The 13,214-nt window shown below is 32.8% G+C and overlaps 2 protein-coding genes across 2 annotated transcripts in view; both read right to left on the bottom strand.

The window, feature by feature from the left end:
- LOC139498374 (5-hydroxytryptamine receptor-like) overlaps positions 1-13,214 on the bottom strand; it is a 219,679-nt gene that overhangs the window by 41,671 nt on the left and 164,794 nt on the right. The window lies entirely within an intron of this gene.
- On the bottom strand, positions 8,880-10,088 carry LOC139497606 (zinc finger protein 227-like). Its single transcript, XM_071285840.1, has one exon. The coding sequence runs from the start codon at positions 10,086-10,088 to the stop codon at positions 8,880-8,882; it is 1,209 nt and encodes a 402-aa protein (XP_071141941.1).

Raw genomic sequence — 13,214 nt, 5'->3', positions numbered from 1 at the left:
GTTCTGGATTAAATTTTGGTAAGTACAATGTATTAGACTTTCCACCATTTTGAATATATGTGCATGCTCTTTTAGTCTCAAAGTTAAGTGACATTTAAAATGTTTTATTAGCTTTTCAGAGTCAAGAGAAAATCAAAGCGCGAAAGCGCTGTAAAGGCGGTTAATTACAGGTTGTGTGTATTTCTAGTCCAGTTATATCAGTATCTTCCATAGAACAGAGGTGGTTTGTAGAATTTAAGATTAAGAGTTCTTTTGTACATAGTTCACCTATATCTATAGTCTACTGTTTACAGTATATTATCTGTGCCTCGCCATGAAATGCATTTTTAGCCATGGCCTTGTCAGTTTGCTTTAAATTGATGAGTTTGACTGTCCCTTTAGTGTCTTTTGTCCCTCTTCTTTAGACATAGAAGATCTTTTTCTTTTCAATATAAATAGACTATTTTTAATTATTGATTGTATACGCATATTCTATGACTCCAATAAAAAATAGTTCACAAAGATTGACTTGTCTCTGTACTGTGTGTATAGCAAGAACATCAAGTAACATAATGGTAAATGTACATAGTAACATGTCAACTTTTTTGATGACCATACCTGCCAACTGTCAGTATTTGCAGAGTATTTCCCCCATCGAGCTCGAGGCTCCCAAATGGAAATTTTGTAAGAGCAATTTTGTCGACTATTTTAAAGAAAACAATTAATTCAACAATGGCTTTGAGCTTGTTAATGCACGAAAAAGCCAAAAACCACATTAGAATATATTTGAAGGGAATCCATGACAAATCACCCCACTATTTCACTAGCCCGCCCCACTTTAAAAAAAAACCCGCCCAACCTGGATTACCTAATTGCCCGCCTTGTGAAATGTGTGAAATCCCGTTAATATTACTCTTGCCAACTCGCCCCACCTAATAGAAAACGATAATATCTAGATAAATATATTAATAACCAGGAAGAATTTAGTAATGCCAACTCGCCCCACTTATGTAAAAAGATGTTATCCCGTTGTATATAAGTTAAATTCCGTTAATATTACTCCTGCCAACTGGTCCCACCTAATGGAAATCGGTGAAATCTAGATAAATATATTATTAACCAGGATGAATTTAGTAATGCCAACTCGCCCCACTTATGGAAAAAGATGTTATCCCGTTGAATATAAGTTAAGTCATTATATTGCATTATGATACAATTAACAGGTTTCTTTTCAATTGTTATGCAAATAACTAAGCTTCAAAACTTAGTTATTCTTCAACAATACATTTTTTTTAGAATTATAATTTCAGTATATCAATAATAGTAATTAAATAAATTTTCGGTTTGTTTGTATTCTGTGTAGATTAGTTTTCATTTAGGTGGTGCGAGTTTTTATTTTTAATTATATATATATGTTCCGGACCATATGAGTATCTGGACCATACGCGTATGGTCATGACCATATGGATATATACTCATATGGTCCGACCATACGCGTATGGTCGGACCGTACGCGTATGGTCGGGGTAATTAAATGTAACAGGTACATTTACAATGCTTTACTCTTCATCATGTTCATAAAACTCTTTTAGTTGTCACGTCATTAAAAAGATACTACCAAAGGTCATTTAATTATTAAAAATTAAAAATTATAAGATAAACAAAATAAAATTAAAAACCAATTGTTCAGAGAACAATTGAAGGTCTTTCCACCAGTAAATATCTATTTTGATATTGAAATATTAAAGATCAGTCTAAAATGTCAGTTCATATGGCTTTATGATGTACAGATATGAATTTTAAGCAAAGGTCATAATCTAGAACGTCAAATTTACCTATGACCTTGACCTCAATTTCAAGGTCACAAACTGAGGATCTCAAATCAAAAGACCCTAGGTCTCTAATATGAATGGTTAATAAGTTATATCACTTTACTCATAATTTTAGATATGATAGGGGCTAAAACTCCTGTTTATTGACTTCGCACCCTTTCAACCAAAATTATTAAGTAATGACATGTCACAACTAACAATTTAGTAAAAATAACTTGTTGATATCTTATAAGGTAAATGAAAATTAGTGAAAATAAGCCAAAATCAAAAATTTAGAATATGACCTTGACCTTTGACCTTGACCTAATTTTCAATTTTTTGGACCAAGGATCTTAAATCAAAAGACCCTAGGTCTCTAATATGTATGGTTAATAAGTTATATCACTTTACGCATAGTTTTAGATGTGATAGGGGCTAAAACTCCCATTTATTGTCTACGTACCCTTTCAACCAAAATTATTATGTTACGACATGTCGCAACTAACAATTTAGTAAAAATAATTTGTCGATATCTTATAAGGTTGATGAAAATGAGTGAAAATAAGCAAAAATCAAAATTTAGAATATGACCTTGACCTTTGACCTTGACCTAATTTTCATTTTTTTGGACCAAGGACCTCAAATCAAAAGACCCTAGGTCTCTATCACTTATGGTTTACCAGTTAGAAATGCAAATTCTTATATCAAACATAAAAGGGGGGATAACTGTCATATGGAATCTATATACGGCTTCGGTCAAATAAAACAGAACATCCTAAGGATATAACGAGCAATTTGGAAAAATAAATTTGTCGGTTTCTTATACGGTTGCGAAGCCTTAGAGATAACAAGAAAAACAGTGTTCGGGGAGATAACTCTTATTTGGGAAAGTATTCGGTTAAAACGAGTTGGTTTCAAAAGCGTATAAACTGTTCGATATCATATTTCAAAAATCTAAGCGACATCTTGCGAAACAAAAAAACAGCGAAGGAAAAAAATTAGGCGGAAGAAAAAAAAAAATAATAATCAGAAGAAATCCAATAGGTCTTTCCACGGAAAAGTGGAAAGACCTAATAATTAGCAGTTCCACACAGTAAATGTCATCACTAGTCAAAACTATAGTAAACACATTTATTTTCATTACCGATATGTAATTACGAGTGAATGGCAAAATATCGACCTGGGAAGATAACTTCCAAAAATATCTTATGAACTGTTGCACAAGAAGTCAACTGTTTTACTATATAACCTGTCGTAGAAGTCGACAGGATAAGAGTCTAATACTTTGCCTACTTTTGAAACTTAATATATATAATTAGCATTAGCAGTGCAATATTCATAATTATTATACTTAAACGTGTTTTGTTTTAAAAAAAAACAAGGACGTACACTAGTTTATTTTTTAAAGTTGTCTGTTGATATGATGTACTTCAGTCATGTTACGATAATGGAGATTTAGAGCTTTTAAAATCACCAAAAGACACATCGGAATGACCCAGGACCCAAGAAAAGCTATGGTACCGTGTGGAAGTAAATGTCCCCCTTCGCATACATGCAAGAATACAATTAACGATGAAACTTAACTTTGGCATCAATATTTAATGTTATTTGAATTGTAAATAATACAATTGCATGTAGCAATCATTGTCTTTTTATCAAGTTTTCTAGTGCATATTATTGAAAAAATATACCTATACTAGAACACACCCGTGATATCACGGGTCCGTGACTGAATTAAAGTATATAACTATGTGCAAGCCTTATTTTAGTATTAGTATTGTCATCTGATAAAGTCATGCCGATTATAAGATACACAGTTTTTCTCTGCTTTCAAGTCTTTCTGTTTGAACCCGTCGAACTGAAACAATAATATTAATTATTTGGAAAACGAAAGGTCCTGGAATGGAGTATTTTTTAATCAACAGCATTGTCCTATATAAGTTATAAATAAAGTTGAATTCTTTGCTTCGCTATTTTACGTCATGCCCACTAACAAATTGAAAACTACCTATACGCCTTATTTTTAGTCCAGATTTTTAGTATTCGTATTGTTATCTTAGAAAGTCTTATTGATTAAAATACTACAATAGGTAACAATTTGACAATTTAGTAGTGTCAACCCTGTGGTTATGACCCGTGTATATAGCATATTAATCCTGAATACGACGTTTGGTGGTGCGCCTGTCAGATGCGGAACGTACAGATAAGGTAATAGGTAACAGGTGAATATACTATTGGTATCGGTAGCGGACTCGACCCGGAACTTCTTAATTATTGGCAATATTAATTACGTGGAAAACAAAAGGGCCTGGAGTGGTGTAATTTTTAATCTACACCTTTGTACTATATTAGTTATATATAAAGTTGAATTCTGTGATTCGTCGTTTTTACGTGATGACGGCTAACAAATTGGACCTCGTAATTTTAGTATACCTATATGGTCCAAATACTCATATGGTCCGGCCCGTTTATAACCAAACGAGTATATACTTATATGGTCCGACCATATGAGTATACGCATATGGTCATGACCATACGCGTATGGTCCAAATACTCATATGGTCCGGAACATATATATTAATCTAAATATTACCGTTTTTTTATAAGAAGGGCGAGTTGGCAGGAGTAATATTAAACATAATTTAACCAATTTCACATGTGGGGCGATTTGATAAATCAGTTTGTGGCGGTTTTTTTTAAAGTGGGGCGACTTGTCCTGCTTCCATTTGAAGGCCCCCTTGAAGGTTTTGTATGACTATATGAACCATCTTTCACGTAAAATCCCCATGTGCATTTTGAAAAGTTAGCAGATATGTTTCTTACTCCAGGCAAAATCTACCGGTATGAATGAAAAAGAAGTGTTCTATTAAGGCCCTGTGGCCATAACAGCTGTCATTAGCATTTTAACCACTTCCCATATTTGCAATTAAAACAATAGAAGAAAATTATTCAACGCAAAAACAAAACTTACTTGTAAATATGAAATTCTCTTTACGGTATGAGTTTTTCTCATTGTTTGAGATTGTACAGTAGTACCTGTAACTGCTTATACCTATTTCTTATTCACTTTTGCTTGATAAACTCACTAAATATCATGTATATAAGTTGTACCACATCTCCTTATATTTATATATGTGCATTCCAATAACATGAACAATTGTAATTCAATTCTATATACCAAAGCAAACTGAACTGCACCACTTCCATTCACTAGTATGCATCTTTTGGCAAAATACAAGTTCTTAAATGACACAATATATATTTATTGATAAAAAAATAAAATTTAGTATACAACTCTTTAACAGGTATAAAAAAACACAGCTGTGTCATAACTTGTGAAATCTGTGTTGAAAACATAGACATTGATGGTATTTGAGTAATTCCATATGTGAAGCTCAACATTAGCTCGTCAGTTGGTGGTGGACAGATATAGTTCCTTTCTGCAGGCGAGGATGAATGACTTTTCAGGAAAACCAATTTCACAAATCAAAACTTTCCTTTAGATTTCTCCTACAATATTCATCGTTTAGTTCTTTTGGTTTAATTGGACACTGTCCTGATTTTTAATTTTGCAAACCATTCAGTCTCTTGCTTGCAATGGTGCATGAAAATTGGATGGGTATGGCAGTACGACAAGTCTCTTTAAAGTGGGTTTGTGCCCTGAAAAAAAGTTTAATAACTAAAGTTTTTTTGAAACTTGTGCAACACACATACCTAAATAACTATAACATAGAAGAGAGCATCATTCGTGTCAATGTTTTAATTGTTCCTGTTTACATTGTCATTGATATTTTTCAGAAAGCCTGAGGCATAGCTCATGAATTCCTGTCATTACATCCTAAATTAACATAATTACTGCTAGAATAATTATCAGTATGATATACGTACACTATCATTGTACAGCCCAAGTCTTCAGTATATATAATGTTGCATTCATTCACTTCTGTGTTCAGTCGTTGAAAAATATTTAAACATCAACAAATGAACTTTAACAAGGACAAGAAAACACTAGAAAAGATACGTACATACAACCCGTGTTTAAGTGTATTTGAAAGAGACATATATCTGGTTAAACGATGTATAAAGGAGGAAAAAAATGTAGATATTGCATTACGATGCTAATAGCACGTGGATATGTTTACATATTTAGACTTGACCCAGTATGACCCGTACCTTGTAGGTCACCGCCGTCGTTTAAACACTAGACTACACTCGTGTATAACAATAAAATGCTTAAGCCTGTACTATTTGTGTGAAGTAAATGTGTTTGTCTTGTACATTTAAATTGTTTTACCTGATAGCAAGGACGTATATCTATCCGTTTCCTTCTCAATTCACTTTGTCAAATTCTCGAGCTTCTTCAAAACATACGTATTACTGCGCCCGGAAGTGAAAAAAAATTGAGAATTCCTCGTAAAATAATGCTATTTTCAATTTTGTGGAATCCATTTTGTTATATTTATTATATAAAGATAAAAAAAGTTACGATTTATTATGAATTTGCATATCATTATACGGAACGTTTATGGACTATTTTCCATAGCTGTAAGTCGGTCATTTTGGCGGGAAATCATGTACACATACACACTTAGATTGGCTGGTACCCGATCGGAATGTTACACATCACATATATCAAATAGCTAATACCCGGAACGTAGTACCGGGAACCAGGATAATACGTAGACAACATACATAACTAATACCGAAATTGAAAACGCTTTACGGTTTCTCGTCCATAAACCGAATTCCGCTCTGAATTATAGAAGATGCAATATTAATCATGTTCAGTCGATTTTTCATTGTTATATCAACGTCTGAACTAATTAAAAAATCTTTAGATGTCAGATAACACTCGAAATTGACCCGACCTCTTTCCACACGGAATACATATAATGATAGTTTGTAGTCAGGTTGACTGCTTATAATGCAAAATACACATTAATAACAAGTTCTATAAAACGAACAATATACACTGATCGTTTCTTTAGTCCCCAATGTAAATGAAAGAAACAAAAACCATATCATACCATAAAAAGAAGAGGAGAACATCGAACATTTCAGGATCTATTTCGGGCAAAAAGACCCCCTGCATAGATTGCGTATGAAAAGATGAACCTCATGACTTAAAAGTCAGGCCTTAAAGCACTGCCTTTAAAAACAAGACAATTGATTTATAAAAATTATTAAGATGTGGTATGCATGGTATAATTGCCAGTGAGACAACTATCAACAAAAGACCAAATGACACAAAAAATGTGCATATATATAAATATCATAAAATTGTGTACGACAGGAATCATATTTTGTATCATTTTACAACATTATTTGTTTTATAAAATTGTTAAGTACTTAATTCCAATAAAATAATTTATAATAAGAGATCTGTGGTATGACTGACATTTATTCATTTATATATCCACAAATGACAATTAAGTAGCTAATAATAAACCTTACTTTATGTCTTTACAATGTTAACTTATTCTAATTTATCATGTTTATAATATGCTAGATTCTTTTATTTTTATTTTGCAGAATTTGCTACATGTATCAATTAATTCAACTTTAAGGACAGAGATTCCAATGGGACACTGAACTAAAAGATACACGCATGTAACTGGACTGCCTTAAAAATTTAGACGACAGAGAACAAATATTGTTTTATGACATCACAGAAAACGCCATATATGGAAAGATTTTCAAATTCCATCTGATGGTCAATTCTCCATCAAGTTTCCATGCATTTTACAAGTAATGGAAAATATTCCATCAATTATCCATCAGATGGCAAAAATACCATCAATTATCCATCAGATGGAAATAATGCCATCAGTTTTCCATCAGATGGAAATAATGCCATCAGTTTTCTATCAGATGGAAATAATGCCATCAGTTTTCCACCATCATCATGATCATAAACACAAATTCCATCAAAAAATTTCCATCATCCATTTCCATCATTGATGGAAAGTTTATGGAAAGCTGTTTCAATACTCCATCAAGATGATGGAATTTGTTCCATCACAAAATTCCATCATGTTTTGATGGAAAATCTAGGGAAGGGAATTATATCTATAATAAACATACAGGAGCTGCTCTGGCTTGAAACCAAAAAATCGCAAGATACTATATTTTGGTGCCAGTTGTGAAAACTTATTGTCAACTTTAATTACATAGAGGGTTTATTGTGAGGCTCCAAGGAGCCTGTTTCGCTCAACTGATATTTTTGTTTAAGATTATAATGCATGAAATAATAATCAGTTATAATTTACTAATAGAGATATTGAAGAACTATAAATATAAACATACAAAACATGGTTATAAATGGTAAGGTAATTTTACTGTTGCTTTAGTTTCTGATATATAAGCCAATGACTGCATATTCAACCCATATGTTAAGCCATGTCTGAGGGGGAATGGGACCTTTATCAGGACTACGGGATCGGGTGTTTTTAAGCTCAGGATTTCGGGATCTGGGAATTCTTTTTTCTAATTTTGGGACTTCAGGATTTAGATTTTTTTAAATCGGGACCTAAGGATTTCGTGACTTTAAGTCCGGGATTTCAGGATCGTGACCCCTCTTACCCCCCCCCCCCCCCCTGAATTTACACCACATTATTGCTGTTTACAGTTAATTTCTATCTACTTATAATATTCAAGATCATAACCACACACAGCAAATTTCTTTAAAATTACAAAATCAAGGGCAGCAACACAGATCAACACAACAAATTGTTGTCTGATTCGTCGAAAAATTTCAGGCCAGATAATTTTTTTCAACATATGCAAATTATGAAATTTTCAACCATGTATGTGCTCTTGTGTATCTTTATTTATTATTACGGGAGGCTAGGATAAAATTTGTAAAAAAGGCAGGATGACAATTGATTTAAACATTTTAAGGATAAACCAATAAAAATAAAGGCAGGACTGCATAAAGCAAAAAAATAAAAAGGAAGGGCAGAGATTAGAATTAAAAATCAAATGGAAGCTCCCTTTCCATATACCCCGCAGTCATGAAGTGTATTGCCTGTATGTATTTCATAGGAATACATGTATTAATAATTTATTGTTACTTTAGTGATTAAACCCTTAACCATTTACATCACTTTCATGTTTTATATTGTCGGTTTGAATACTCATGCAAATCTCTTTCTCACAATGCTGAATAAAACCTGTACCATATACATCACTGGCCGAAGGTAAATTACATGTTTGTTTACTCATATGTCTTTTTAAACTACAAAAATGACTAAACCCTTTCCCACATATATCACAATTAAAAGGTTTACATGGTTTCACTGTATGTATTCTCATATGTCTCTTTAAACTACTAGATTGACTAAACCCTTTGCCACATACATCACAATTATGCAATTTACAGGGTTCACCTGTGTGTATTTTCATATGTCTCTTAAAATTACTAAGATGATTAAACCCTTTCCCACATACGTCACACTCATGAGGTTTGAAACCTGTATGTGTTCTCATGTGTGCCTCTAAATGACTTGGTCCACTGAACCCTTTACCACATACATCACAATCATGATTATTATCACCTGTATGTGTTCTCATGTGTCTCTCTAAACTATTATACCGATCAAACTGTTTATCACAGATATCACAGTCATAAGGTTCATTATGTGTATGTGTTTTCAAGTGTCTCCGTAAATTAGCAAGCTGACTAAACCTTCTATCACATACATCACAGCCATGAGGTTTATCGCCTGTATGTATTTTGATGTGTTTCTGCAAATTACTTATATGACTAAACCGTTTACCACAGAAATCACAGCCATGAGGTTTATCTCCAGTATGTGTACTCATATGTGCCTGTAGGTCACTATTGCGAGTAAATTCACTAGCACACACATCACATTTATGAGGTGTTTCACCAGTATGTTTTCTCAAATGTCTCATTAAGTCACCTTTTCGAGAAAATTCACTAGCACAAATATCACATTTAAAAGGTTTTTCACCTGTGTGAGTTCTCGCATGTCTCTCAAAGTCACTTTCTTGAGTAAATTCTCTAGAACACACAACACATTTATGATTTTTTTTACTTGTATGTTTTTTCATATGTCTTTTTAAGTGACTACTTCGACCATATTCTTTAGCACACACACCACATTTATAATTTTTTTCACTTATATCAGTTATCTCATGTGTCTTTAAGTCTATACTTTGACTTAATTCTCTAGAACAGACATCATATTCATGAAGTGTATTAACAATCTCTGTGTGTATGTGTTGCTGTAAAGTACTATCGATTGTATCTAAAGCCTCTCCTCCTTCATACATCTTATTCAAAGTTATTGATAAGGTTTATCTCCAGTATGTGAGTTCTTGCACTCGCGACTCTGTAAAAACAAAAAAGATAATTAAACATTTTGATACCTTTCTAAAATGTACACAGGACATATATACATTTTGACATTCTCTGTATTTATGCATCTGCATGCATGATGGGTAATCCTAATTCCATACTTAATATACAACATGTACCAGAAATATATTATACGCTGTAGTCTAATTAATGTATATATATCTCACATCATATTTTCTTTATTCATAGGAAAAAGAATGTTGGTAAATTTCATTATTCATTTACAGGGCTCTGTGTTGAAGGCTGACCTATAATTGTTAACTTTTCAAACATTGTGACTTGGAATGGAGATTTGTCTCATTGGCAGTCACATTACATCTTCTTATCTTTTATAAATAAGCTGTTGACTCACTGATGCCTTGTTTGTCTGCATAAAATAATCAGAAGAGACAATATGATGGACAGCAACATTACTAATTAAAATGAACTTGCAGTACCATGTTCTAGGACAGGACAATTCCAATGAGTCATTGAGGTGTACTGATACTGATTGTATAGCAACTTTAAAAAAAACAAGCATTCTGAGAGTATTGCATGGCAATACATAGTCCTCTATCGTGTAAAAATTCATTAGACTGGAACAAAAAAAATTATATACATGTATATATATATAGCATTCAGAAAGGTAGTTTATACAAAATAACAAACAAACCTACAACAAAATTCTTCAAACAATTTATAGAAGAATGTCTATTAATGTGTTTTTTTAATGAGTTATCTCCCTTTGTACAGAAATAAGGTTTAACATAATACTCTAACATTATATATATATATATGGACTCTAATTCTGGACTAAATCATCAGACCTGCACAAAATTCGTTCTTGATCTGTAATTTGTTATGATAAACTATATACAAAATATCAAATCACTATCTTTAAGAACGGAGAAAAAAGTGTGGAAAATTGATTTGTCAGACCGACGGATGCATGGACAGACAACCAGATAAACGTATTGCAAACCTTTATTCCCCTTCGACTATGTCAGTAGGGGTCTATTCTAATATGACGTGCTTCTTTCGATTTGTAAACAACACCGTGATAAAATTCTCGATATATCTATACTTAGCGCAGACTCCAAGATGTACACAAATGGCTGTTTAAATATGCCTCCCACGTAAATCCACATGTATCGTAACCTATGTGTCAACGGTTGTGGATTTCGCTGTGTTAACAATTACAATTGAATAAAACCCTACAGAGCATTTATTCTGATTATGATGCATAACAAAAAGAATTTACACATTAGAGAACGGAAAAATGGACAAAAACAAAACAAATTAAAATTCCGCGAAATTCCAGTAGTGATTTTTGCGCATTAACGTCATTTCATAACATGACGTCATACGAATGAAAACGTCAAAGCTGAAGGTTTTTCGATTGCGTTTACCTTCTAAACTCGGATACAATTGCATTAAAATAAAGTATTGAGGTAGGTGTTGCTTGTTTTCTGTTCTATTGCAATATTCGCACATTTACTGATTTCAGCAAGTCAACATGGCGGCTCCTTGGTTACAACATGTCAACAGTGAATTTGACGGTAGCTTACGATAAAAAATGCAAATCTAAAATTGCAAATGATGGGTTTACTGAGAAGTAAAAAAAGTAATCACATTTTTTTCTAGCGGTTAGTTAAGAAATCATTCATGCAGGTTTATTAGATTTGTTTTACATTTACCGAACAGTGGGTAAAATAGAACAGCCACACACACGGTATACCCATCATCGCTTCAGTTTTTTAATGATCGTATTTGTCCTATTAGAATCGAAATAATTCATGGAAGCCATAGATTTGTTGTAAATTTACACATGGCCTGGGCCGTGATATTCGTTAATTTTATCCCTCGCTAACGCTCAGGATAAAATTCGAATATCACGGCCCAGGCCATGTGTAAATTTCCAACAAATCTATGGCTTCCATGAATTATTTCTTAAATATATAATTGTGACATGCTAACTTGAGCAAAAAACTTGATGTTGAAAATTGCTTTACTTATAGAAAGACGCTGGACCATGACCTAAATTACATTAAATCTGTAGGAGTTACGTGGAGTAGCTATATTCCCATAATGGGACTCACAAAAGGATATACCGACAGAGGTAAATCAATATCCCCCTTACAACTTTCATTTGCAGGGACATAAAAAGTGTTCTTGATGACTTTTAGTAAAACACATCCACATAATTTTGCAAGAGTTATCTAAACATAATTCTAATTGATTGAATATCCAGAATGGATGAGAAACAAATTAAACAAAATTTGTATCTTTTTATACACTGTGACTTGGATGGAGGGTCTCATTGGCACTCATACCACATCTTTACCTTCTTATTTATATAAAAGGAAAACCTATATGCTTATGTATTATATATCTCTCCTGGAACACACCAATTACCTGTACATCATGTACATGTATGCAGCTACATCAGAGAAATGGGGCAGTTCAAAAGAAACAAGAATGGATCCCTAGAACATTGATGCCTTGGCCATCTGCATTATCATTTTTTCTCTGTTCAGTGGACTGTGCAAATGGGGTAAAAACTCTTAATTTTGGCATTAAATTTATAAAGATCATATCATAAGGAATATGTATACTAAGTTTCAAGTTGATTCGACTATAACTTCATCAAAAACTACCTTAATTGACCAAAAACTTTAGCCTGAAGTGGGACAGACAGACGAACGGACTGACAAACAGACAGGTGGACCCACAGACCAGAAAACATAATGCCCATAAATGGGGGATAAAAATCCAATGGAATCAACTAATATGCAGCAAAGATATAAAGTTTTGAAATTTAGTTTCTAGGCAAATTCAAACCGACTTTACTCTGGATGTGAATAGATTGAGAAGACTATGCTGTTGTATTTTCTAAGTTTAATTTTTGTTTGCAAAGCTCTTCCTTTTATTTGGTCTCCAATGTTTTGTTCAAATTTAACACAATAAGGTCATGAAGGTATTGGGAAATAATGATTTAAAATATTTTTTTTAGTCCTCTGCTTGAACAGAATATTTTTTTCATCAATTTGGGAATTAGAATA

Source organism: Mytilus edulis, chromosome 12 (genome assembly GCF_963676685.1).
Source record: "Mytilus edulis chromosome 12, xbMytEdul2.2, whole genome shotgun sequence".
Lineage (NCBI taxonomy): Eukaryota > Metazoa > Mollusca > Bivalvia > Mytilida > Mytilidae > Mytilus > Mytilus edulis.
Note: the sequence above shows the minus strand (reverse complement) of the source record. Positions and strands in the feature narration are given on the sequence as shown.

Bases quoted from the DNA above. Each gene is read 5' to 3' on its own strand.
- LOC139497606 (XM_071285840.1), bottom strand. From the start codon at position 10,088: ATGTATGAAGGAGGAGAGGCTTTAGATACAATCGATAGTACTTTACAG.